This window comes from Camelus dromedarius, chromosome 15 (genome assembly GCF_036321535.1).
Source record: "Camelus dromedarius isolate mCamDro1 chromosome 15, mCamDro1.pat, whole genome shotgun sequence".
Lineage (NCBI taxonomy): Eukaryota > Metazoa > Chordata > Mammalia > Artiodactyla > Camelidae > Camelus > Camelus dromedarius.
Genome location: NC_087450.1, coordinates 10,935,410 through 10,963,284, shown reverse-complemented (window position 1 = coordinate 10,963,284; position 27,875 = coordinate 10,935,410). Strand labels below are relative to the sequence as shown.

Here is a 27,875-nt window from a genome sequence, read left to right as displayed (position 1 = left end):
GACAACTTGGTCTCCATCAAGCCAAAGCCTGATTGGCTGGCCAGAGCCTCCTAGGGTGACCATGCCAGTGAGGGGATGGGTGGTGTCTGCTGTTCCTGCTGTACTTATGCTGGGTTGCCCTTGAGGATGGCTTCTTCTGGCTGAGAGTCAGAAATGACACCCCAAGTCTTTCTGTCCGCCTGCAGACACCGAAAGCTGTGGCAGGGGCAGAAGCCTTCGTGGCCTTCCTCCAGCGATGTCTGCTGTCCTGAGACAGGTCATCCTGATGCTTCACTTCACCTCACTGATGCCACTCAGTTCATCCACCTCCTTCCTCAGTGCATTCAGCCTCAGAAAGGCTTGGGGACAGACTGGCAGATGTGGCCACCTACCATTTACTTCCCTGAGGCAGATAACTGTTCCAGTTTCACCATCTTTTATTGGATACAAAGCCACAAATTCTGATGCCCATGTGAGTCTTTAAATACATACACTCGAGTACATTCGGCAAAGGGCATCTATGGGTGATGTGGAGCAAAGTGCTGGGATGGTGATGCCTGGGTGGGGCCGAAAAGTGGGGCCAGGGAAGGCCCCCTGGGGGCTGGAGGTACAGGCACCACTTCAGAAACAAAACCAAGAAATGCTCTCCACCCCTCTGCCTGATGTGCTTGGGGTGGGGGAAGACCCCGTCACAGCTCAGGCCCATTGCAGCCTGGCTGTGCAGGGAAGGCAGGGCCTGGGGGCCAGTTGGAGGTCCCTGCCAGTAGGCCTCACTAGAAGAGCCGGGCCTACTGGTGCCAGCCACGCAGCATGCCTGCCCCTGAATACAAGACCCCTGGCAGGGCAGAGCTGAGCCTGGGGCCATGCCAGCGGTGGCAGGTGAGGCTTGGACTCGTGGCGGGGAAGCCTGCCTGATTGTCAGGGCAGTCTTGGGACTGGCCAGGGTCCCAAGGGGTTGGGGTAGGACTAGGAGCTGGTTGCTTTAGTTGGCCCTGGTATTCTGATCTTCACCCAATCCTAAACCTTATCCTCAGGCAAGGCTGTAGATGAACACACTTGTCTGGGAATAAATACATACACAAAATACACAGCAATATATACAGATATGCGGGCCTGGGACAAGGCTGGGTGAGAAAGCATGGCCACCAGGGGTAAAGAGAGAAGTGCCAGGCCCCTGGGGGAGGGAAGTTAGACTCATCAGGGACCAACAGGCTGGGACAGATCCCACTGGTATGAGTTAACTCCTCTGGGCACTTGGGCCCTGCACCCATTCTCCTGTCTTCACCCCAAGTCCACCAGGAACTGGATCTTTGGCACCAATAATCACTCTGGAAAGGTCTTCAACTTAGCGCCTAAGAGGGACTGGGGCCTGGGCAGCTCCCCGCCTGCAGCCCAGAGGACTAGAGATCAGGACCCGGGGACAGGCAGGACCCAAAGGCAAGGGACAGAGTCAAACCTCGGAGCAGCAGGTCTTGGGAAAGAGGTGGCTTGTTTTTTTTTTTTTCTTTTCTCCCCCAGCAGTTCTTAAGGGGCTGGCTCAAAGTCCACTTTCATGGGACTAGGAAAGCATGCTGCCTGGGTCCTTGGGTGGCCAGTGAAAGCCATGGTTCTGGGCAGCCCACTCCCTTTCCTTTAGAGACCCGATACAGCATCTCCTTTGTTGTCTGCCAGGGCTGTGGGGAGGCAGCCTGAATAAAGCATGATGACACACTCAAGGCAAATCTGCCAAGTTTCCCAGGACTGGGCTGGGCTGTATGGCAAGGAGAGGTGGTAGGGACAGCAAGTGGCCACCACCCGTGGGACCTCTCCACATGCTGGGACCCCAGAGCAGGGCCCACTTTGGTTTGCTCTCTGATACTCCACTCTGCAGCTCATCAGGTGTGAGATGTGGAGGAGGGCTCTCCTTGGGCAAGTGAAGAATGAGGTGCTTTGTGGGGTGGCCAGGCCCTCTGTCCCTGTTCCCATCCCTTAGCCCTTGGTGTATGGTTGCCAAAGAAGTGACCCACGGAGCATCCAAGCAAACAAAAGCTCCTCACTCAGCAGCAGTGCTTATCCCCCTGAGGAGAGGCAAAAATACTAACGAGCTGGTGGGGGGCTGGGGGGAGCCTGCAAACCCGCCAGTTTGCAGGACAGACATGAAGGCCAGGGCGCACAAGTCTGTCAGCCCCAGGTGTGCAGTGGGACACGCTGTGACCCGTCATTGCCACTGGCAGGGGCTTGGGCCTGTGCGACATGCCTGCCCACACGGCCCTCCCACACTCAGCTGGAAAATACAGGTGGGTTCCCTGGAAACAGCCAAACTCGTGAGAGGCTAACCTCCAGAGGAGAGGGGAGTCTTGCTCACCGCTGCCCCCCGTGGGGTGGTGCTCAGCACCACTGCACAGGTGAACGAACAAGAAGCCTGGGACAAAGGTCAGACCTTCCAGCACCACCCTTCTCCCACTTGAGCTTGCTGCCTGTGCACCCTGAGCTTTCCCAGAACTGACCCAGTTCCAGTGGGCACCTTCCCAGGGAGAAAGTGCCCAAAGCCTTGTCTTCAGGGATGGAGGCTTCCTGGGGCAGAAAAAAAGTCCCTTAGTAGGACAGGCTCAGGCCAAGCAAGCATCCCCTTGTGCTTTGTCCAGGAGACAGGGAGGGAAGCCCCTCTGGTCCTGGGGTCGCAGGGAGCAGGGGCTATGGAGGGTGCAGCTGGCAAAGCAGGACAGACACACCCAGGGCAGCCAGGCCGAATGGACCTCCACCTCCCTTCCAGGCTGCGGAGCACAGGAGAGTTGTGCTTCTCCTTCGTGACTCCTGGGGACAGGGCTGGAGAGGTAGGAGCCAATGGAAGCTGCTGCTCTTGGGGTGGAGATGCCACACAGCCAAGGCTCCATGCAGGGCTGGACAGGGAGTTGCCAACATGACACCCTTGATATCTGGGGTCTTCAAAGGGCAGGGCCAGAATAAGCCATGGAGGAAAAGTCATCAACAGTGGGAAACGCCAGGACTCAGCTGGGTTGGGAGCCGGGGAAGCTGAGCGCACTGCTGGGCCTGCGGGCGCCCAGCTCTGGAGGCCTCGTCACAGGGTAACCAGGGTGGGCCTTGATGTCTGTGCCAAGGTGTGGCAGAAAGCTGCGTCCCTGGAAAGGACTGAGAAACTAGTGGGGCCCAGCCGTAAGCCAGGACTAGTGGCCTAATGATTAGGACTGAGAGCCCGTCCTGTAACTGGAGAGAAGGAAACCCTAAGATGGATCTAGATTCGTGTTTGAAAGAACTTTCCAAATGAACGTTGGCAGGATTCACAGCCTGTGTGCTGCTGTGGGAGTCCTAAGAGGAGGAACTGGGGAGCCCTGAGTCTTTAGAGCCATAGTGCCAGGACCTGGTCCTTGGGAAACCATGCAAGGTTGCATTCTAAGCCAGTGATTCTGACTCAGCTCCCAGCACTGCCCCCGGCAGAAGACCCCCACAACACAGCCCTCAGCCCATGGGGCTGGCAGAGACTGAGGAGGGGGGCAAGTCCAATGTGGAGGCTCCTCCTCGTTCTCAGCCACATGGGTCTGGCTCCCTACCAAGGCCACATTTTCAAGCAAGCTAGCCAGACAAAGAAGCAAACCAAACCACCCTCCTTCTGGCCTCCTCCAGGCCCCAGCACACAGGGCAGCCCACTGACTCCCTCCCACATAGCCTTAGGGACCCAAAGGCCATCAGACTCCTAACCAAGCACCTGAATTAGAAGCAGGAACTGCGTCTCACTGCTGACAGCGTTTCCCAGAGCTAGGACCTCACCCCTCCAGAGGCTCAGGGTTGGTGGAAGGTATAGAAACATGCACCTTTTAGCTCTGAATTTAGTTCTGGTGTGTCGTGGGGTAGTGGTGACTGCCAGGGGTCTTGTCTTTTCTACACCAATAAAAACTCTTCAGTTTTCTCTACCTGGCAATGTCTCCCTTTGGGAGGGGTGGTCTCGATACCCTGAATGTTTTGCCCTTCCAAGCCCACTCCCACTACCTGCCTGCACCTTCACCTCCCACCTTCGGCCAACCACATTCCCAGACCCCTAGGCCTGTCTGTGTTTTCCCTGGAGCGTGTGGACCCAGAGCCCCGGCGGAAGGGGGTGCCCCACGCAGGGCTGGGACAGGGCAGGGAGAAGAGAAGAGCCCTCCTTGCCAAGTCTGAGCTGCCTTGTGGAGCCCGCTCTGGCTGGGGGCCTAGCAGAGGCTCCTGACCCAGAGGCTGGGCCTCGGAAAGGGGAGGCCTGCCCCAGGAGCCCGAGCAGCCGAGGAGCCACTGGCGGTTATTGCAGATCCTCAGGGCGGTGACACCAAGTGCTGGTGGTGACTCAGCTCTTCGCTGCCTGTGCCCAGAGGGCTGCTCCAACTGGGGGTGGGGTGGGAGTTGGGGCCAGCTTCTGTCCGAACCCCTGCCCCGGAGAGGCAGTGCTCAGGGTCAGGCCTGTTGCTCCACAGTCCCAGCAGAAGGACAAAAGACTGGCAACCCCTCCCTGGAAGCCAGGGATAACACTAGGCCTCCAAAGGTCTAATCCAAATCAGGGGCCCTCTGGAGGTCCAAAGAGGGTGCCCTGGTGTGGGGCTGGCAGGGGCCCTGCAGCCCCCAACTCGGGTTAGCAGCCACCTTCCACCTTGATGTGCAGGATCTTAGAGAAGCCGGGCCTCCGTCGCAGGGCCTGCAGACCAAACCTGCGTTAGTTCCCCTCAGGGCCAGACAGGTGGAGCCCTCCCTTCAAACACCCAGGTCTCCAGCTCTAGCCTACAGATGTCACCTGGGGTCCTGGGTGGCCTCAGAGCCAACCGCTCACCTGGAGTTTTGTCACCATGTCCTCAAACAGCTTCTGGGCCTCAGGACTGCTGGGCTCTTTGAAATAGTCAGCAATCCCGATCTGGACCACAATGGACTTGAGGTTCCGGCAAATGCCTGGGAAAAGGTGGGTAAGGTGGGGACCACGTCTGGCCTGGGCTTGCCTGGGACAGTGGGGCTGTCTCCTCTCCTCTAGGCTAGTTAATGCAATCAGAACCTCTGAGAGGCGGTCACGTGCCAGGCACCAGGAGTAGATCCAGGCTCAGCTGGGCAAGGGGAGAAGGTGGAGGGTGAGGCCAGAGAGCACGGGCTGCGGTGGACTCTGGCAGGACAAGTGGACAACAGCCAGCTGTACACGGGCTCTAGCAACTTCCCTGGCAGAGGGGACAGCTGTATTATGGCCTGGGCATTTGGAAACGAACCACAAGGACTGAGGGGCTGAGGTGAGGCTGATCGGTCTCAGCTGGAACGTGGATGAGGGGAGGAAGGGAGCAAATAAGTTGGCAGCAGAGGGCTTAAGGGACTGGATGTTGCCATGACGTTGGGGGATAAGGATCAAGAAGGTCAAGAGGCCGAGAGGATTCTAGAGGTTAGGATTTTGGAGGCTAAGCAGTTAGTTCCGGTGGTCAGTCCTGGGCAGGGCGGGGAGGCTGAAAGGAGCGGGAAGAAGAGGAGCCTGGGAACAACAAAAAGGTCAAAGAACCTCTAGTGCTGGACATGGGGCTCTGCCAGGGACCAAACAGTCCTGGATGATGGTCTCACTCAGGCGTGTGCAGCCCAAGCTGCACACCTGTGTCCTTAGTGAAGGTGGAAGAATGACCAGGAGGGGAGTAGGGGGCTGGGGGGAGGCCAGGGCCAGAGGACGATGCTGAAGTCTTCACCCTAAGAACTGTCATGGGGGGCGGGGGGCTCATACACATTATCTCATTTAATCCTCCCACCCATTCTAGAAAGTCAGCTTAGAAGATGGAGATCCAGGATTCAAGAGGAGGATAGTGACTTGCTCAAAGTCACATAGCTAAGAAGCAGTGGAGCCAGAATTGAGACTTAGGTCAGTCGAACTCCAGAACCAGACTGTTCTCCTGCCGCGCCCCTGACTGGATGCTCATGTCGGGGTGGATGGTAGACGGTGCTGTGGAGCTCACGTCTCCATCGTGGACTGAGCACAAGGCAATGACTATTGAACTGAACCATCTGGATCAGATGCTGGCAAGGGCTTGAATGCCACACTGGCCTCGGAAGGCACCGGTAGTAAAGCCAGGACTAGAACCCTGGTCAGTCTGACTCCAGTGCTGGTGTCTGCTGACCAGGAGCGACAGGGAGTCAGTTATGCTACTTGCTGAAAGCATGATAAGAGAAGACGGTCCTACCCCGCCCTGCATCCCCATCACTCACTGTTGAAATGCAGCAGGGCCTTGGGGGTGACGGGGGTGGCCGTGAGCACCAACATCTCCAGTCCCTTCAGGCCTTCCCGGCAGACCTCAGCCGCCACCTCCTGGGTGATCTCCGACACGTGGTCCAGCTCCAGGACCTGCAGCCGCATGCAGTTTCTCGCTAGGAAGACAGAAGAGGGAGGGGTCCTGCTGACAAGCACCCCAGGTCACCCCTGCCAGGTGCTGTGGTGCTCCTGCCACCCCCCAGGCTGCAGCCCCGAGCCCCCCTGGGATTTCAGTGTTGCACCCATGCCTGCTTCCCAGCACCCCCTACCCAGTCCCGAGGAAAGACTCACCGAGTGATGCCAGGCCCTGCACCCCACAGCCGGCACCCCCAACCCCCAAGGCCCGGAGGTGGGGCCAACAGCGACCGATCATCTGTAGGCAGCGGTTACTGAAGCGCGTGGGCTGCTGGCTGGAGAGAGGTGGAGGGAGGGGGTCAGGGAAGCCTCTGGCTGCCCGATACCCACACCTGCTCCTCTTTCAGGTCCTGCCCCCCAAGGCCAGGCCCCACCAACCACCCAACCATTCAAGCCAGAAACTTGGGATCCTCCATGACTCCTCTTCCCTCACCTCCTGCCAAGACCTGCAGATTCTGATTCCTGAATAACTCTTCAACCCACAGTTCAGACCACCATTGATATCCAGCTGGTCATATTAGCCTCCCCGCCCTCCCATCCTCCACATTGCTGACAGCGAGCCACTCAGTCCCACAACCTCTCACTCAGGCATTCAACAAATGCTTCTCAAGTGTCCACTACGGCCAAGAACAACCAAGCTCAGCCTTGAGGACACAGTGGCGACAACATAGACATCATCTCTGCCCCCAAGAGGTGGACAGTTCTGGGAAGAAGGGGGCAGAACGTTATCAGACTGATAGAATTCTGTTTTTTAAGACCTAAAATCCCCCAATGGCTTCCCAGTGCTTCCTAGATAAAATGCAAAAATGTCAACCCCTTAGACAAGGCTTTCCGAACTTGGTACATCCTTCTTCTCCACACTCATTGCCCTCTGGGTCCTGCCCACCACTCACACCAAACTTGCTGTTTCCCTGAACACTTCATCACTCAACAGTCACCCAGGCAGCAGACGTCTCTTGGGTGTCTGCCATGCGCTCAGTATCAGGGATACAGAAACGGACATTCACAGCCTCTGCCCTGAGAAACGTGAGTCTAGTGCAGACTGAAACATATGAGAACTCATTGTAAAACGGAGGGGCCAGGACAAGGTGCCACCGGAATGGAGGCAGGGGAGCAGGGACAAATTCTACCAGAGTGTTAGTGAAGGGACACTGGGTGACCTGGGAGGAGGTGTCATGTCCACGGGGGGCTTGGCTGGCAGGCACAGGGAGTGCAAAAGCCTGGTATGTGTGAGGAACTCCAGGTACAGCAATGGATGATCTCACACCCTGGATTCTCTGAAAGCCACTCGGTTGTGTATTACACACTGACCTCCCTGAACTGCCTTTCACGTGCCGAACAAACCCGGCTACTTCAGCCAGCGTTTATGAACACTCACGTGGGCTCTGCAGCCTTTATGCACACATCTCACTAGAGCCAGTGACAGTCCTAATACGATAGACCCTAACATCACCTTCACTTCACAGGTGAGGAACTAAGGCATGACTGGGTTTCCCAAAGTCACACTGCTAGCAAGCCAGGACGTGATCCTGAAGTCTGATTCAGAAGCCCTGCTCCTGTCGCCTAAAGGCACAGACTGATGAACCTGTCACCCCAAACAGCTCATGGAAAGGGCCCAGATCTGCTCAGTCCTCAGCCCCACACCAGGCCCAACCCTGCCCCTCCCCACCCCTGCCAGGGCTCACCAGGGGTGAAGAGGCGCCACCTGGAGGGAGACAATCTCTCTGCAGCCTGCGCCCAGGGCCCAAATGACCTCATGGCCCACCGGGTCTGTGGCACTTCTGTTGAAAAGATAAAGCAGGCCATTCTGGTGGCCTCTGCACCCTTCCCCTGGGCCACAGAGCTCTTGGGTCCCTTTACCCAAGAGCCCTGGGGGGAGGGTATGCAGAGCCCAGGGATCCCTTGGGCCCGAGGCCTTGCTTCCGGTGGCGTGGACTCACCTGTAGGTGACGGCCTGCAGCGCGCGGCAGTAGCAGCTGGCCAGCCAGAGCGAACGGTCGGTGAGGATGTTGGGACAGTGGGAGATGCGCAGGATCAGCAGATTCCCCCCTGCCGCCTTCAGCAGAGACTCCAGCCCTGCTTCCAGGCAGCCCCTGGGGATGGCCAAGAGGTCAGGGAGCTGCTCGTGGCCACCTCCTCGTCTGGGAAGCATCCCCACGTAGTCCTGGGTCTGGGACCCAGGAGCACCCCCCCACTCACCCACCATGGCCTCACCGGGTACTCCGGGCATACTCCTCTTTGCTCTCCTTCTTGCCCCGCTGTCGGGGCTTCAGGTTCTGCAGGGTCAGCGAGTGGGCCTGGGTGCACCACTGAGCCAGCATTGCCAGGAACTGCAGAGAGAGGGGGGTTACCTGGGGATGAGGAGGTCTGAGTTCAGTTGGCTGGAGGTGGACCAACCCCAGGATAGAAGTCCCCATGAGATCATTTTGGGGACTCAGGCTGGAGCTGGGGTGTTATAAGGGTTGCAACGCTCAGACTTTGTGGGGATAAGAATCTGCCAAGAAAAGGCAGGTTCACAGCAAGGGTGACTCCAAGGGCAGGCGCGGCCGGCAGGGACAGGCACCTTGGAACAGACCCGGGCATTCTCCAGCAGCACCCGTGTCCAGACGGCAGGGTGGCGGGCCACGAAGCGCCAGTCCCGGCAGACCTCGGCGGCATGCAGCAGTGTGCGCGTGTCCAGGTAGGTGAAGATGCAGAACAGGGCGGCTCGCATCTTGAGGATCTCCGGGCTGATGACCTCATTGGAGCGTGAGGGGCTGCCCCTCTCAGCTCGCCGACCCCGCCCACTGCCGCCCTCGGGTCGGGCTACACAATACCAGAGGGTCAAAGGTGAATGTGGAGGGTCAAAGGCCAGGATGGGGATGCAGGTGGGAGGGTAGGAACTGCAGGAGGAAGGGGCATGAGAGACCCATGCTGGGGGACCAGCAACTTGGGAGGAGGGACAAAAGGCCTCTGCTTCTCCCTCCCCTGCGTCACTCCCATCCCTAATTTCGCAGGTTAGGAAAACGTGGCCCTTCCTCAAGTGAACTTTCTTTTTAAGATTATATATCAGCACATAGTCCAAAGTCACCCTAGATGAGGCAACTAACTGGGTCAATCTTGAAGAAGGAAGGGGTTTGGAAGGCTAGGGTACAGATGGATAGAAACCATGCCTCTATGAACGGAAGGCAGGTGAGAGGCTGCCCAGAGCAGTCACCAGGGCACAGCCACACACCAGGACCTGAAGTCTCTAGCCTCCTGACCCTGACCCTGACCCACCCACATATGCGCATGGCCCTGTGTGTATATGGAGGGGGCCTTCCCCACTGGCCCTGGGCTTCTGTCTAAACACTCAACTCCCTTCCTGTAAATGTCATGTGAATGGACCGCCTTAGCTGTGGCATCCTTGTGCAATATCCAATCCGAGCGTCCCCGTGCAACAGCACTGCCCTGTCACAGCAGCTTGCAGGGCCCTGTGTAGGAGGGAGTTTGTCATTCTCACTGTGGGAAGTCTGGGGCAAGTGGACAGGAGGTGTGGGAGCCCAAGAGATTTACTGCCTCAGCCCTGTGTCCCATGAGAGGGCCCAGCACCATAGACAGACTGGCTTCTCAGTCCCCCCACCCAGGACTCACCTGAGAGCCTGCAGCTGCTCAGTGGCCCAGTGGCAGAAGGCCCAGGGCGGGGGACTTCCGAGGGGCCTTCGGCCTCTGACTCCGTGGTTCGGGAGCCCACGTCCGAGACGTCACCCTCTTCCCCCTCGGTGCTGTGTCGGCGAGGTCTGCGCTGCCAATTCTGGATGGCCTGGCGCCGCAGGCCTGAGCTGCGAGGGGGCTGGGCTCGCTCTGAGCCACCATTAGCAGCCTGGACCCTTGTGCCCAAACCCCCGGGGCCACTGTCCTCAGGGGCCCCCTCTTCTGGCCGGGGCAGCTCCAGACTGTCACTGTCATAGCAGCCCGAGCTCTGGGATGCAGCTGGGATGCGGCTGGAGGCCCTGAGGTGGGGTGGACCAGATGGTGAGGAGCAAGGGGCACCAGGCCAGCCCTACATTCCCCGTACCACCCGTACCACTGGCCAAGGGCAACTCCCCCACCCTACTTTCCAAGAATCCCCTCTGAGTGTGGTAAAGCAGACAGACGTGCCCCAGGAAGGATAGTAGGAGGAGGAGAAGCCAAGCCATCCAGCCGGCCAGTGGCTCTTTCCAGGGGGAGGGTGGGCTGTGTGGGGCGGGCTGGTCCCGAGGCTTACCCGGTGCTGGGAGAGGAGCCATGCCGTGACACCGCATATGTGCTGGGCATGGCTGGGCCTGCGTGGTGTTCTCGCTGTGGGCCCCAAGAGTGGGCAGGAAAAGCAGGGGGTAGAGGAGGCCAGAAGATGAGAAGGAGCAGGAGAAACAGGGCACAAGATGGAGAGAAGAGAGCGGGGAGAGGAGAGAGAAGGAAACAAGTTGGGAAAGATGGACAAGTGGACAGACAGACGGCCCAGAGAGACAGGCTCACCAGCCCCTTCCCCCCACCCACCAAGCACCCCAGGCTCTCATGTGGCTCCGGGGCTCATTTGCAGGGAGTGGCAGAAGAGAGGACAGGGGTTGCTGGGTCCTATCTCACTCCAGCCTCCGGGCTGGCACTTCTGCTGTGAAAGGGGCTCCCCTGTCCCTGGACCCCTGCTTCAGGCCTGGGGTCTGCTCATGGGGAAGAGCCAAGGAAGGGGAGCCTGGAGCATTACAGGGGGGGCATCAGGCCGCGTGTGAGGCTGGGTTGCAGGGCTCAGGGGTGCAGGTGGAGGAGGGCAGGCAGGTGGGCACTCACCGTTCTGCCTGGGCCCCCCCGGGCCCCGGGCCCCGCGCCACCTGCCCCCCCTCCGCGGCCCAGGCTGGCGCTGGGCGTGCTGCCGCAGCTGCTGCTGATGACCTGCAGCTGCCGCTCGGCGCGGTCCGCCCGCTCCAGGAGCTCCTCGATGAACTGCTGCAGCCGCAGCTTGGCGCTGGCCTCCCGCGCCGCCGTCTCCTTCAGGAACTGGTCGATCTGCACCACCTCCCTGGGCCCGGAGCAGTCTCTTACCCCCAGGGCCTCGGCCTGGCTGCCCACCCACCCTCTGGAGGAGACCCTGAGTGTTAGAGACAGACATGGGCACAGGGTCTGCTCATGGTCACATGGGTACACATAGAACACTCCCAGGAACACTGCCCATACCATGGCACACACAGAAATGCGCATATCTGCTCACTCAGCCCCCACCAGCCCAGCCCCAAACACACAAGCAGACACCCCTGCCTGCTCCCCACAGAAATACTCATAGGCATACTCAGTCACACACAGCCACCCTCTCGCCCTAGAAACACTCACAGGCACACACTTACAGTCCACATAGCCCAGTACCCAGCCCCACACACTCATGGGCATGTACTCATATCAAGTGCATTCACAGGCACAGTCAACACATTGAAACACACACACACACACACACACGCTTTCAGAAACATTCTCTGGTGCAGAAGCACACTTACAGTTGCACCAGCCTCCAAGAGTTGCAGGTACACACAGCACACTTAAGAGTCACGCGAGTATTTACTCTCAAATGCATTCACAGTGGTTCATGCATCCATTTAACATTTATTGAGCACCTGCATGCGCCAGGCACCGTTCTAGGTGTTGGGGCTACAGCAGTGAACAAAGCAGAGAAAAATTCCTGCCCTCATGGACCTTATGTCACAATGGGGACAGATAAATAACATCTATACAATCCATAACTCTGCACTCAAAGACCAGAGGAATGAGGAGAAGCCAGCAAAGAAGACTGAGAAGAAGTCAACAAAACAAAAAAACAAAAAACAAAAAAAAAAAGGAAAAAAAATTTAAAAAAGAAGGAAATCCCAGGAGAGTGGGAGCCAAGATAGGCGTTTCAAGGTAGCAGCTGTGTTAAATGCTGCTAATGGGTGACCTAAGATGATGAGCTGGCCATGGCAACATGAATATGGCCATTGATGACATGGAGGATAGAAATGGAGATGGACACCTGACCAGAGCGGGTTCAAGAGAGAAAGTGGGGGAAAGAAATTGGAGACCAGCATTATAAACAATATTTTCTAGGATTTTTTCTATAAAGAGGAGAGAAAGGTCAGTAGCTTAAGGGTGATTTGGGGCAAAGGCAAATGGGAGAAAGGACAGTCCGTCGATATGTTTTTAGGAATGATACAGTAGATGGGGAAACCTGGTGAGGACCAAGGAGAGGGGAGAATTGAGCCATGTCTTTGAGAAAGCAAAGGGAGGAGGATCTGGTGCTGTAATGTAGAAGCTGGCCTTGGCTAGGAGGGCAGAGAAAGAGAAACCGTCTTCAGACAGGCACACAGTCATACCGCCCTGGACTCAGAGTCCTAAACACACACCTTCATGACACTCTTGGCCCCACACGCACCACCATTACATGCCAGTGGCCACAGATCCCATATACTTTGGCCACAAACAGCCACACTCACATGGTGGCGGCGGCACAGTGACACACGTAGTCAACTACTCAGGAACATTCGCGGACCCACCCACCCCAGGGCCCTGCGGGCCACTCACTGCTGCTTGCGGCTCAGCTCCTGTTCCTTGTGCACCAGGTCCTGCTTGAGCGAGGCCAGCAGCTCCACACTCACGTCCACCTGGCGCGAGAGCTCAGACGCGCGCTCCTCCAGCTCCTCCTTCTCGCGCCCCAGCCGCGCGCTCTCCTGCCGCGCCGTCTCCAGCTCGGCAGCCTTGCGCTCCAGCTCGGCCTGCAGCCGGCCCACCTGGCCCGCGATCTTCTGCTCCACCTCCTCGCTCAGCCGCTCCAGCCGTCGGTCCACCTCCAGCTTCTCCAGCGCGCGGATCTTGAGGCGCGCCAGGCCCTCCTCATAAGCCACATCGGCGGGCGAAGGGGACGCGGGCGAGGCGGAGGCCGGTCCGGGGCAGGGGCCGGGGCCGGGCCCGGGTGGCGGCGTCGAGCACGCCGAGGAGGCCACCGACTTGCGGGCGAACAGCTCCCCCAGCGGGATCTCGATCTCGCGCAGCGCATAGCGCGCGGCGGCGGCGGCGGGCACCAGGCCCGGCTCAGCCAGCTCCTCGCAGGGCAGGCTGGCGGGCACCAGGTCGCCGGGGAAGTGGGCGAGGGGCGCGTGGTGGTGATGGTGGTGCAGCAGGTGCGGCGCTGCGGGAGACGGTCCAGCCGCCTGCTCCTTGCCCTGGAAGGACGTGCTCTCGAAGACCTCGCGCCGGGCGCCGGGCACGGCCAGCAGGGCGGCGGGCTCGGGCGCCAGCGGGAAGCCGGAGGCGGCGGCGGCGGCGGCAGCGGCGGCGGCGGCCGCGGCGCCGTCGCAGATGCTGTTGGTCTTGGAGAGGATGTAGAGCGTCTCGTACGTGTGGCTATACTCCAGGTGCGCGCGCAGCGACGACAGGCTCCGGAAGCGCTTGTGCTCCCCGCAGCGGGGGCAGCGGTAGGGCAGGTCCAGCGAGGCCATGGCCCCAACGCCCCCGCGGCGCCCGGGCTCCACCGCGGCCGCCCTGCGGGTCAGCCGGGCGCGCTCATGGGGGGCCGCGGGCGAGCCCCTCTGAGGGGTCAGGCAGGCTCAGGGCGCTGGCGGCCGGGGGCCAGGAGGCTAGAAGAGAGGGAGCAGGCCTTAGGAGGGTGGTATCCCTCCCCACCTCCAACCCGTATCCTCCACCCGTGACGAAACTGACTTCCCCAGAAAACAAGAGCCCAGAAGAGAGGGGTGAGAGGGGACCAATGGCCAGCCCTCCCACTAGGGACTGGCCTGCGGCACCCGCGCGAGGGCTGTGCGCGTGTGAGAGTGAGAAAGAATGAGAATTCTCTAAGGGGGAAAAAAAGGCATTAGTTTTATTTATAATAGTTCCAACCTGGACATAACGGAAGTACTCGTCACCAGCAGAATGGATAAATTGTGGTATATTCATAATGGGATGTTACCCAGCAATAAGAAAAGGGACCACTGGTACATGCAACAACATGGGTGAATCCAATGGATATTATGCTGCATGAAAGAAGCCAGACCATAGTGCATACTGTAGGATTCTATATACATGGAGTTCAAGAACAGACTAAATCGATGATGACAGAAATCAGCATAAAGGTTACCCTTGGGGCCTACATGGGCTGGGAAGGGGCAAGAGGGAACCTTATGTGATGCTGAAAATGTCTCTATCTTGGTATGAGTGGTGGTTATACAGGTTATGCATAGGTTATACAGTTAATACACTTAAGACACTTAAGATTAGTGCACTATATGTACTTGGCTGTATGTATGTTACATCTCAAAAAAAAAAAATCCTTAAAAGAAGATGCTTATTTATGTCCATGTCACGCAAACCACACTCATCAGACCGGCTGGACTAATGGTACCATGTTGCAGTGACCAAGATATAACCTCACCTGATGATACCTATGTGTGTGTCACTGTTTGTTCCTGTTCCTGCTTCTGGGCCACACCCTTCCATCCCTGCCCTGCCCTTTGCTCCAAGGGCCATATTTGTCTTCTTCATTCCCCTTCTGGCACAAGTCACCACCATTCCCGGCATCCCACCCCTGGTCACCCACAACTCCTGCTGCCCATTCCGCCTCATCTCTGGCTTCCAGTCATTCTTCCCCTGCCTTGTGGGGTCTCTACCCTATTCCTCACTGCCATCCTCTTCCCAACTGCCTGCAATTGGGCTTCAGCCACCATCTGCTGTCACTGTGCTCCCCCGGGTCACAGACCACTTGCTAATCAGACGATGCATCAAGGGTCTTCACCTCGTTGGTCCCTTGGATGGTACTATTGCAATGAAGCTGCCCAGTTTGGGTTCTCTGACCTCCTCTTCTTGCTACCTCCTGATGCGAGGTCTGTCTTCATGCCCCTCTTAGCCTCTATCCTCTTCCAGGTAGTCTGGTTCACTCCCATAGTCTGGTTCAATCACATCCTTAAGCCTTGCCTCTCAGCTCCACCTCTCCATCCTTACCTATCCTGGAGCTCCATTTGCCTTTTGGCATTTCCATGTGGATGTCTGTTCCCTTTGCCAGCCCAGCACTCAGTCCTCCTCCTGGTAAGAGCACCCTGCTTTGTCCATGGGGAACCATCTTTTCCTCCCTACTCTCTCAGTCCATGTGGTCTGGGTAGGAGTTGATGGTCCACCCTTGACTCCAGGGATAAGAATGTGATATTGGCCTGGCCGAACAGAGTCCTGGGGTGGGCACAGATTACCCAACTTGAGTCAGCGAGTCATTTCTCCAGGACTTCTCTGGCACTACTGGGAAAGCATCCTCTTTGGGCTCAGGTTTCTAAGCGGATGGGGAGGGCCAGGGTTGAGAGGGCCAATCTTTGTCTCCTTTGGGACGAACCACCTGGGAATGGAGCCAACACAAAGCAGAACTGAGATGGAGGAAGAGAGATTCCTCACACTCTGAGATCCTAGTCTGTTTGATGGTGTGAGTCAATCAATTCCCTTTTTTGCTTAAGCCAGTTGGAGTTTGGGCTGTCTTACTTATACTAGGAAAAAGTCCAAACTCAGAAATTAGAATCAGAAATGGAATTTTTTTTAAAGCACAGACCCTAAGAAGGAATTAGCTGAACTAAGTCGGGGAGTTAAGAGTGTACCACTCCCCCTACTCAGAAGCTGGTGAACCCCATCTACACAGCTACACAGAAACAAAGCAGCTGATTAAACTCTCCCACTGCCTCTAGAACTCAGATGTTCCTACCAAGGCTAGAACTTTAGGGGACTTGTATAAAAATATCACCATGCTGGGGTGCGGATTTTCCCAGGGACTTCAGAAAGGTCCAGCAAGAAAGAGACACACTGTGGCTGAAAGAGGCCCATCTGAAAGCAGAGAGGAAGAAAATGCAGCTTTGCTCAGAGAGGCCCTTTCTGCCTGAGGCCAGTAATCCAATATGGCTGAGAGTCAGATAATTAAGAGCCAGTCCTCTGCTTCTAGCTAAAGTCAGCTCAAGCAAAGACAGGCAGGCTGGAAACACAGAGGGAGACAAACCTGGGGCCTGACAGGCTACGGACTCCTCAGGCTCTCTTGAACCCCTGTGGCTACACTCTCCCAGCTCAACAGAGGCAGCCATTGCCCAACACAAGCAGCCTTCCACTGGGATGCAGCTTAAGTGAGGAGGAGCAAATGGATCCTGCCTCTCACCGTAGGCTAGGCGTTGCATTGGCCGGCGGCAGAGGCCTAGCTCCAGCCACATAACTGAGGGCTCCTGGGACAGGCAGAGGACCAAGGCCTGTTGCTAAGAGACAACTCCTCTTCCTCCCCCAACACCATCACCAGGGACTTGATTCAAGAATTACAACTTTCAGTGAGGTCTCTAGTTTGGTTAATAGCTCTGGGGATGGCTGAATGTAAATTGACTGAGAGCTTCCTAATGATTAAGGGTATTGTATTGCCAGGAAAAAAACCACAAACCTGGAAAACAAAGGCCAGAGATTACTCAGCCCCTAGAGTTTCCCACCCCCAAACCTGCACCCATGGAAGGTGACCCCTCAAAGCCCCTTTCCTGTACGGCCACGGAGCATGAAGGGCAGGGGAGGCTCTCAGAGACAGCAGGACCAGAGCAGCCGACAGGCAGGCCAGGGAACCTTGTGCACACCGAGTGGTCGAGCATGTGAACCACGCTATGGACCTGTGATCCCTGAGTGTTTTATCTCATCTCCCTTCTTCAACTGGGAGGGGTTTTGTTCTTTCAGCTATCCCATTTTCCCTCCATCAGTGTCGTTTGGCCATAAGTTGAAAGACCATGAGGGGCTGGCTCAGTATCATGACAGACAGACAGCCCATCACCAAGATGTTGAATTGGGGCTGGGCAGGGTAAGTGGGTGAGAACTTGGAACATCTCCTTCCGGAGGTAGGACAGGCGTGTTTTAAGTTTTTGTGACAGATACTTGCATTATGATAAACAGAAAATTTTTTTTTAATTATAGGAGAATAGAGATCTGTCTGGATCTTGGACAGAGGTGGAAGACAGTGGACATTTATTGTTTTAGCTGCTCAGCTCCAGTCCCCCTTTGTGGTTGGACCCCCCGCCCCCCATTTTCCCTTGGAAAACCTCTCCCCACTCTGAGTTTATGCTGTTTGGGTAGGGCTGACCCCACCCCCTGACTCCAGGGGAGCGCACGTGACCTTGGCCTGTCCATCAGTCACAGTTATCATTAGTTACTGACTGGGTGCATTTCTTCGGCCAGGCAGATCCAGCCACTCCAGGACCTGTGCTCAGCTGGCAGAATATGAGCCCAGAGATGCTGGTGGCCATTTCTGTCCTTTCTTTGGGGAAGAAGAAGAAAAAGACTAGAGATGACATCCCTTGAGCACGCAGATACAGATATGCCTAAAACTTTAACCCAGGACTTGTCAATTGTGGGAGGTGGCAAAAAATTTTTATAGCTTAAATCATTTGAGTCAGTTGCCAGTAAAGACGCTGTAGACTGACACAGTGACCCACAGTGTCAAAAATCAAATCTTGGACTTCCCCTCACCCACTCCCCAGCATCCCTGTTTCCCTCACCAGTGCCAGTGTCCTCCCAGTCACCCCGCAGCACTGGACACCTCGATTTTGCTCTCTGCTAACCAACAAATCATCTCTGCTGATTCCTCCTTCAAATGCTCACAACACAACTGTTCTTACTCATGCTTTGTGCTCCCTCAACTCCTGGACTGCTGGCCCAGCCTTCAGTCTCTCCACTCTCCACCATCCTACACAAGGCACCAGATGCCTCTGTCTCCAGATGACTCCCGCTCATGCTCCTTCAATGGCTCCCATCATTCGTCAGCTGTAGCCAAACTTCTCGGCTTAGTGCTTTGGCCTTGAAGTACTCTTGCCAATTTGAAAGAGAAAAAAATAGCCTAGCTGTTTCATTTGCATTTCTTTGATTACTAATGGCTGGACTTTTTTTTCCCCACAATTTGAAGTCATTTATATCTCTTTGGTGACTTGTCTGTGCACTACTTTGCTCCTTTTTTATACTGAGCATTCATCTTTTCTTATTGATTTGCAAAGACTTTTTATGATATTGATCTTTTGTCATTTATATAACAGACATTTTCTTCTCAAGTGTGTTGACAGGCTTTTACTTTTGTTTACAGTCTTTATTGACATATTAAAGCTTTAAAGTTTGCTTCGGTAAAATCTTTTGGATTTCTGTTTTTGTTGTCAACGCTTAGAAAACCCATCCCCACCCAAGGGTTATATAAAGTTATATGTTTTCTTTTAGTACTTTGTCATCTCAATGTTTTAAAAGTCCAGAAGATTTTTTTAAATTAAGGGCTTTAAACAAATAGCCATAACACTATAAACTGACAATGATTGGTTAGCATGCAAATTCTTCAGGGTGTGTGGTTTCCTTTTATACACTGGAGTTCTAATCCATCTAGAAATTTTTGGTATGCATGGTGAGAGAAAGATTCAAAGAACAAACAAACAGCTTTTTGTGATGGGCATTTTAACACATGTTCCAAAATCTAGACAATATGATGGGGAACTTCTCTGTACTCATCATCCAGCTTCAGCAATTATCAACTCGTGGCCAGTTTTGTTTCATCTGGACACTGTTTCCCGGCTTCACACTTACCCCTACCACTGGATAATTTTGAGCAAATCCAAGTTATTGTATTATTTCATCTAAAATTACCTTAGTATAAATAAGACAGGGACTTGAATCTCTTTTTTGAGAACTATTTAGTTACTGTTCTAACATTGTCACCCTTTAGGTATCTTAAAACTCGAAAAGTAGCCTTGAGAGATGAATCCAAAAGACGGCTCCCTGAACAGACCAACAAAACCAATAGCCCTCTGGCAAATCTATTCAAAGAGAAAAACGAAAGGAAACAAAGACATAATATTATAATGAGAAAAGGGATCTAACCACTGACACAGAGAAGATTTTTTTTAATTACTGAAATGCGACCAGGTACAACTCTTGGCCCAAATTTTTGAAAATCTGGATGAACTGAGTGCTTTTCTAGGGAAATATAAATTATCAAAATTGACTCAAGAAGAAAGAAAAAACCTGAATAGACGAATGACATAGATAAAACTGAAGAAGTTGGCAGAGTGACCAGGGAGATATTGTAAGTAGCATTTGGTTCACACACACACAACTGTTCAGGAATAGGGTTATTCTTAACGTACGGTCAGCCTGGTGCCAGAGCACCTGTGTGTGGCTGTCCATCCCAGCTAAGAGCTGGTCCCTCCTGTGGGGGCATCTTTCAGAGCTGCAGAAGTACTAGCTTAATTCCTCCCCACTCCATGCACTCTCAAAGCACCCTATCCCCGCACAGCACCTTGCTAGGCAGGCTTCTAGAGAGCAGGGGAAGGGGGTACCCTAGGGGGTGCAGGTCTGAGTGTGGATGTGCAAGCTAGAGGAAGGAAGGGGCTTCTGGGGTCCAGGTGGCTGCTCACTTGAGGCCACCCCACCCCACAGTTTCCCTCCATCTCTGGGAGCTGAGGAATGACTATGAATCATTCTTAGGAATGTTTCTCCCTACATATACCCAGCACCTCAGCATGAGCATGAAGCTTTGCCTGAATGCAGGCAAGAAGGTGATGGAGGCAGGGAGAGGAGAGGACAGACAGAAAAAGAAAAATAGAAGCATTGTCTATTCAAATTCCATCCCAATCCTGTACTGTGAGCAGCCTGACAGAACAGTCAGAGATTTTCCTTTGCATTCTAGTCTCCCCAAATCAGCAACCTCTGCAGACCTAAGACCTGCCTCCTTTTCCAGCCTGGCCCTGCCCCCTTGCCATCTTCAGGACCTGTTATTTCTTCCCCCCATCTCAGATGTCTATTTCAAGTCTACTTTCTTTTAAGTCCAGATCAAGATTATCTCTGGGTAGAAGAATCAACCAGAGGCATTATCTTTTTTTTTTTTTTTTTTTTTTAAGGCTTTCCAGTGTGTAAGTCTCATCTCCTAAATAAGACCAGCCATCTCAAGCTGTGTCTTCTCTGGCTCCTGTCTACTGTCACGTTTTCACATGTCGACTCTGCCAGAAACACAGATCATCTTACATTTTCATGGCTTCCACTACCACGTGGTCACTGAGATCTCCTGCAGTGGACATTATTATTTTTATCTGCTCAGCAAGTCTTCCTCACCTTCTGGTATTACCAACATCTCGTCCTCTTTTTGGTGAGCCGCCCAAAAAGAGGATGTGGTTCTGACAGGGCTGCCAGTCCTAGTAGGGTAGACCCAGGCCTGACCAATCATAGCACCCCCGTCTTCCTGGCCATAATGATTCCTCAGGCTGAGCCAACTGAACCCCTCACTGGGAATTTATATGAAAGACCAAGAAGTCCTCTTGCCCCTGTGGGGTCATATGCTAGGATGACTAAGCTGTCTATGGCCTTGTGCGGCCCCCGCTACCTCATGGAGAAAGCCCTCATGGAGAAAAAAATGTGGCAACACTCAGAGGGAAGCTGAGTCAAGGGTTAGAGAGAGAGTCCTCACCTATTTTTGAGAACCTGGGCACAGCTGTGCCCAAGACCCACTCATCCTTCTTCTTTCTGGTTACGTGAATGAGTACCTATCCTTTTTGACTTAAAATAGTTTGGGTTGGATTTCTATCACTTGCAATCAAAAGTCTTAACTAATACTCTTGCAAATCTGTATTCCTAACCTAGAATTTCCTCCTAAACTCTATTCAAACATAAATATATTTAATGTACATTTACTGAGTCCCTGCTCTGTCCCATGAAATATACCAGGTGCTGTGCTAGATACGCTGTGGACACACAGACCAACACGGTCCAGTCCTTGCCCTCAAGCAGCTTGTGATCTCCTGGGACAGACAAAGCATTGGACAATATAGTCATGACATAAACGCTACGCCAGAGACTGGCACGGTCTATACTTAGCTTGAGGAAATGGGGGGTTGGGGAACCCCCAGATGTGGTAGTATCTAGGCTGACCCTTGATGAGCAAAGTAAAGTTGTCAGGTGAGGAAGGGTAATTATTGAAGTTGAGGAGGGGAAGAAAGGCATCCTGAGTAGCAGAAACAGCATGTACAAAGGCAAGGAAGTGAGAAAGGGGATGCTTCCCCTGAGGAAGGAAAATGGAGGCTCAGAAGGGAGAGACACTGTCTTTCTCAATCACTGCTGTTTCCCTAGCACTTAGCAACAGAGCCTGCCACAGGGTAGATGCTCAGTAAGTGTTTGTGGAATGAGGGGATGGCAAGGACTTAATCAGATGTAGTTTAGAGAATGGACCACAGAGGGCCAAGATCAGGAAGAAGGCTGTAGGAACACAGCCCTCCACAGAGGTGGAAACTGTCAGCCAAGGTAGCAGGAGTGCAAATGGGGAGAAGGACGGATGTGGGAGCAATTAAGAGAGTGGAGAAGGCTTGGTGACCAAATGACTGCACGGGTATGAAAGGGAGGAGTCATGGATCAGGCTCAGGTTTGGGTTTTGAGCATCTCTGTAGATGGGGATGTGGTTCAGTAAGAGGGAGAATGAATGAGGGCAGGTTTTGGGGAGAGATAGTGAGCTTGGTTGTAGATTCCATGAGTTTGAGGTTCCAGTGGGCCTTGGAAGTCAAGATGTTTGGTACCTAGTTTGCAGTATGGAGCCAAAAATACAGTTTTGGCAACTTAAGCATAAAAACAAAGTTGGATGAGCAGGACCAGGGAGAGGGTGCAGAGAGAAGAGAGCAGGGGGGAAAAGGTGGATGCTCAAAGAGGCAGAGTAAGAAGAACCAAGAAGTTCCTAAGAACCAACAGCAGAAATGGGACTTCTGGCAGAAAACCTTAGGGAGAAGAGGACGTCAGGGGTGGAAGGAGTGTAGAATTCAGTGTAAACAACAGGCGTGGACAACTCAAGTCAGAGCAGAGGTGGGAAAGGTCCACTGGTGACTATAGAGAGGGCCACTCTAATGAGCCTGGCTGAGGTGGGTCGAGAGGAGAGTGAGGTAAGGATGCGAGCAGACCGTGAGTGGATGCAGGATGCTCAGCTGTGAAGGGGAGGAGGCTGCCTGGGAGAATCTGGAGACATTATCGAGGATAAAAGCCACCTGAACATATTTAAATGCTTCTACAGATAACCTAATTTTAACCTATACCATCACTTCCGCTAGCCTGAAGCATGGATAACTCAATGCCTCAGACTTGTAATTTATAGCAATTCTTTTTTTAAAAGTGCTTCTTAGAAGCAGTAAGTAGGGAGGACAAAATGGATATTTCAATGCAGGCGGCTCAGAGCTTAATATGGCTAATAGTGAGCTCACAAGACTCACCATCAAACCTGCTTCTTTCTCAGGTTTTCCATCTTGACCAACATGCTCATTACCTACTTGGTACCCTGCATGCACCCCTCCAAGGCATCTCTGAATTTCAAAATCCACCTCAGATCTCATCAGTTGCTGATTTTTGTCAATACTATCTTCAAAATATTTGACTTTATTTCTTTTTTGTGTGTTTTAAGAGGGAGAAGTAATTAGATTGATTGATTGATTGATTTTAATAGAGGTACTGGGGATTGAACCCAGGACCTCATGCATGCTGAGCACACACTCTACCTCTCCACCCCCGACTCTATTTCTTGCTTTCCCTATAGCCACTGCCCCAGACCTACTACCCCATTCTATCTGGACATTGATACCGTTTTGAACTGGAGTCTCTAACTCCTCCAGCTTTGAATTTTCATGGTTTCCGCAAAAAGAGATCCAGGCACATCACTCTTCTTCTAATAAAACATCTCTGCAAGCAGGCCATCTTCTGAGAGGTCAAGTCCTCCCTGCTTTGCCTGCCCTCAAGGCTGGCTGGAATCTGACCACCACTCAGTCTGGCCAGCCCTAGCTTTCACCTCTGCATCTCATGTGTATCCTTAGCCCCATGGGGCTTAGTTTCACTGAGAAGTGCCATTGTGATGTCATATCCTCAGGTCTTGGCTCATGCTGGTCCCTCCCCCTGGGACTCCCTTCTCTAACCGGTGAATCCTGCAAGCCCAGCTCACATGCTACCCTTTCCATGAAGCCCTCTGCCCCCTCCTCCAGCTCAAGTCACACCACAACACGAATCACTCCTTACCATAGCTCTTCACAGATGGTAACAGGTATCACATGCTGGCTGGTCATGGGCCTGTTTGTACATCAGATCCCACCCTACACATACATTAGAAGGCAGGGACAATGAGTCACCCTCACACTTTCCACACGCACAACAGACATTAGTATATTCTTAAAACAATTGCTGTGAATAATGGATCGATTGATTGATTTCTGTAACCAAAGTGATTGCCACCACTCATTGTCGTGGACCTGGATGAATTTGGTTACAATTAAATCAAGAATCACCTCAAATAACAGGTGCTTCCCCCTGACTAGCTCTGCTAGTCACCCACTGGGAACTCAGAATTTGCTGTGTCTTCTTGACACTGTCGCTCCTGCAGAGCTCCAAGGCTTAGGACTTGTCTGTTTCATTCTATTCTATCCACCCAACAGAAGGAGGTCAACCACAAGGCCCGTGCCAGGCACTGGGGACATAAAAATGAATTAGATAGTAATGCTCTCAAGGTGCTTGCAGCCTAGTAATCAAGACAGTGAACATTCATCTACTAATTATTCTGGTGAGAAAACATGGTTGTCATTTGGTCCTCAGGTGAGTGCTGCCAAGTAGCTGGTATTACCTCCATTTTAGGATGAGCAAATTGGGGATCAGAGTGGCCAAAACACTTATCCAAGGCCAGTAAGTGACTGTAACAGACTGTCGCTTTGGTGGCAGCCAATGAGCCACGCCTCAGGACTCTTGCCCTTATGTGGTCTCCTCCCACACTGACTCAGAGCTTGGCTGTGACTTTGGCCAATAGGACATTAAGGGAGACTGATGCAGGCAGAGCATCCTCTTGGAATACTTTCTCTTGGGATCCAGCTGCCATGTGGAAGACTTGGGCTAGACTACTGGGTGATTAGACGCCATGTGTAGAGAGACCTCTACGTGTCTGGAGGATGAAAGGCCACCTTGATGTTCCTCTCCAGCCAGTCTCATAACTGAATGCAGCTGAGAAGTGCCAAGTGAGCCCACAGTCACAGTGACAGCTAACCCACAGACTACAAGAAATAATAAATCAGTGTTGTTTTAAGCACCTATATTCTGGGGAGGTTTGTTATTATACACCAGTGAATGACTGAAACAGTTATTTGAACCCAAGACTATCTGACTGACTTCAAAACCATGCTCTTAGTCTCAATACCATGTTTCTCTGGGTTGGAAGTAGAATGTCCTACCAACATGATAATATTCACAGGTTGGCCCATGGTAGCAGTCAATAAATACTTGTTGAATGAATGAATGAAGGGAGTGGTGGGCTGACGGAGAGGTAGGAAAGTCCAGGGAATTCAAAGGCAGGATGGCAATGACCTTTCCACAACCATGACCCCTTCCCACTACAAATATGCCAAAAATAAATATTCCCTAAATCTAGAAACAAGTGCGTGGATACCACCACAATCCCTCTTTCTGTCTCTTTGTTAAATTCAGATCAGGCAAAGTTGAGAAGTTCACAGAGTTTCATTCTTGATGGTCATTCCCCTGCCCCCAACTCTCCACCATGCCCCTGGCATCTACTCTCCCTCCTACTTGGCCTTCTGGGCCCAACAGCTCTTTCTCCCTCTTTCCATGTCAAATCCATGTGCAGGAGAGCAGAGAAGGTGGAAATTACAGAAATGGGGGAGGAAGATTTGGATATTAGTAGATGGCATTACAGGCCAAAGAAATGAAACTCTAAGCTCAGTGCTTTCAGGAGACATCTGTCAGCAGGTGGAGGAGGTATCTGAAGGGTAGGGAGGCAGGTGGAGGTGCCCCTGTGGATGGGGAATAAAGGAATGCTCCCTGATGCTCTAAAACCCAAGGAGGTGGGGGCTCTGGCTCTCCACACCTAGGGCTGTGGCCCAACGTGTGTACCTCCCAGAATAGTCACTATAGCCTGGTGAAGAGCCACTGGGGTCACTGCATCCAGTCCTCTGTTTCCTGACAGCCCTGACACTGCCTTTTCTGTTCTAAGCTCCCCCTCACTCTCTGGCTCCTACAAACATGCACACACCTCCCAAGGTCACACATACATAGCTCCAGCACCTGGATCCCACACCCAGAAAACCTTCTGGGCCCTTCACTGCAGACTCGACTTAAGGAGAGAGCAGGCCCCACTGCTACTCACAGGCAAACTGTGGCAAGTGCACGCAGGCACCGTGGCACACACTCACATGCAAAGCAATGCAGTGGGGTGCACACATCCAGATCACTGTGGGCAGAGTCACAGGCAGAGGCACTGGGATATGAGGTGACAGAAACATGCATTGCACACACATGCACACCTCCAGACCATCCAGACTATCACACGTGCATACGGGCACCCAAACCCTCCCACACTCAGACACCCGCACAGGTGCCCAGCCAGGCCTCAACACCAAGCCCCTCCCCCACCCCTTTTCAGAAGCAGGTGGAGAGGGCTGGGTTTGAGGGCGCTCTTCCTCCTCCCTCCCTCTGGCCCCAGCTCTCCAAGGTCCGGAGTCTCAGTGGGGTCTGGAGCCCGCCCCCGCCCCCCAGCCTGGCTCGGGGAGCGACTGGCGGGGGGGGGGGGGGGGGGATGGGAAGCTTGGTCTCAAATCGTTCTGATTTTAATTCCTTAAATTAACCCCTTCCTTGCCTCTGGCCTGGCCTGCCCAAATCCCTCCCGGTCCGGGAGCCTCTCGGGCCTCCAGAGGGCTGTGGGGGGTGGAGGGGAAGCAAGAGGAGGAGGCAGCGGCTGAGGTCCTCCCAACCTTCCCTCCAGGAGCGGTCCCGCAGCGCGCCCGCGACTCGCCCTTACCTCCTCCACCCCGCGACGAGGCCAGGCCCCGCGGCCCTCGGCTGGGGGTGCAGAGGCAGCCCCCGCGTGCCCGGGCCGGATGCAGGGCCGCCTCGGGGCCTCGGATTTCGTTCCCCTCCGCAGCCTCGGGTGGCCGCCGCGGCTGGTGCCCCCGCCTCCCTCTCGGGGCGGGGGCGGCCGAGCCTCCCAGCCAGTCGCAGCGGGAGGGGCACACAAACAGGGTGGGGGAAGGATGGAGGAGGAGGAGGAGGAGGGAGGAGGAGGGGGCGCGCGGCCGGAGGAAAGGAAGGGAAGGGGGAGGGAGGCGGCGAGGAGGTGGGGCGGAGCCGGCCCCTCCTCCGGGGCGGGCTCTCCTGCGAGCTGGGGAGCGGCAGATGCCGCCAGAAGCGGCTGCGCCGGGACCCCACGTTTTCCGCTGAAGGTGGCTTCGGTGGGGGAGGGTCCGCGGCACCGCCCTGAGGGTGCAGGGGCGCCCCAGCCGCGCTCCCCCTCAGTCCCTGTTTTCCTGGGTCGCAGCACCGCCCAGTGCACTCTCCATGCCCCGGGCACCTCCGGTTGTGACCTGCGCTGCCCACCTTTAATCCAAACCTCTCCGCCCTAACCCTACCACTCTGGCTTGGGCCTGCTCCCATTCGGGGCAAATTCGGAGGTGGGCGGTTCTGGGGGGGTGTGGGTCGGGAAGAGCGCCGGCGCGGTGCACTACTCCTGGGATCACGGCCACCGGCCCTTAGGCAGCCTCCTGGGATGCGCGCCGGGGCTGTGCATTGAGCGACCTCAAGTCAGACGCACAGTCTCCGCGGAGACTGCCTGGGTCAGGCCCCTCTGGGCATCCGTGGGGAACCAGGGGAACTAGGAGGGGCTCTGTCATGTCCCGGGACCCAATCTTGTCCTTGAGGGTGTCGTCTAGGAGCACGTGTCCCCGTCACAGGTCCTATCCGGGACCTGGAGGAGGAAGAAAGGGGCAGTGGCCCCTGGCCCTGGTTCCTTCTCACCCATTGCCACCTCAAACTTGGTTAGGGGAGAAGCCTGACTCCCTGGGACTGGAGCACCTAGAGGGCCCGCCCGTGGCTTAAGGTCCAGCCAGCTGTTGAAGCAGGAACAATCTGACTGTCTTAGGCTTGGAGAAAGTCTACAGGGCTTCAGTGGGGAAATCAGACAGGGTGTTGGGGCTCCCAAACCTAGGGTTGAGCTGAGCTGAGCTTTGGATGAGGAAAAGAAGAGATGGCATTTCAGACTAGGGGCAGTGCTTGGGCAAAGGTAAAGAAACTGGCTTGCGCAGGGCTGAGGGCCAAGGCCATGGGGGCAGTCCAGCTACAGCAGTACAGAAATCTAGCATAGCCCCAGGATTCGCCAATAAATGAGGCTGAAGAGGACTTTCCTCGACCCCATCCTGTTCCTGCCAAGGCAGAGATATCGGGCATTTAGTGTCTGGAAGGATAATCTGTAGAGTTGTCAGGTGGCTTTTGAAGAGAGGCACATTTAATATGGACTCCGGCCAGTCAGGTCAAATTCCCCTCCTGCCCCACACCTTCTCTTCCTTCCCTTAGCTCCTAAATTTCTTTCCTCCTCCAGAAAGTCCTCTTAGATTGAGTGAATAAGAAATCATTTCTTCTAAGATTTAGATTATAACAGCTCCTATTAACCAAATGCTGGGCATCACACTAATCATTTTATGCATATTATTCAATTGTCAATAAACCTATTGAATAGGTATTATTGTTAGCCCCACTTTACAGATTGGGAAACTAA

The 27,875-nt window shown here is 54.3% G+C and overlaps 1 protein-coding gene across 1 annotated transcript; it reads right to left on the bottom strand.

The window, feature by feature from the left end:
* Positions 1 to 49: 49 nt before the first annotated feature.
* FBXO41 (F-box protein 41) lies at positions 50 to 26,465 on the bottom strand. The gene is made up of 13 exons (XM_064494391.1): positions 26,127 to 26,465; positions 12,884 to 13,935; positions 11,129 to 11,357; positions 10,569 to 10,642; positions 9,956 to 10,314; positions 8,907 to 9,148; positions 8,558 to 8,673; positions 8,284 to 8,436; positions 8,029 to 8,124; positions 6,500 to 6,618; positions 6,166 to 6,324; positions 4,772 to 4,887; positions 50 to 4,639 (listed from the first exon to the last, which is right to left on the bottom strand). Exons 2-13 carry the CDS (start codon positions 13,795 to 13,797, stop codon positions 4,577 to 4,579), a joined length of 2,640 nt encoding a protein of 879 aa, XP_064350461.1. The 5' UTR covers positions 13,798 to 13,935; positions 26,127 to 26,465; the 3' UTR covers positions 50 to 4,576.
* Positions 26,466 to 27,875: the final 1,410 nt, after the last annotated feature.

Coding starts and splice junctions, on each gene's coding strand:
- FBXO41 (XM_064494391.1), bottom strand. CDS start 13,797: ATGGCCTCGCTGGACCTGCCCTACCGCTGCCCCCGCTGCGGGGAGCAC. Junction 10,315..10,568: donor GGCTCCTCTCCCAGCACCGG/GTAAGCCTCGGG, acceptor ACCCCACCTCAG/GGCCTCCAGCCGCATCCCAG. Junction 9,149..9,955: donor GAGCAGCTGCAGGCTCTCAG/GTGAGTCCTGGG, acceptor GGTATTGTGTAG/CCCGACCCGAGGGCGGCAGT.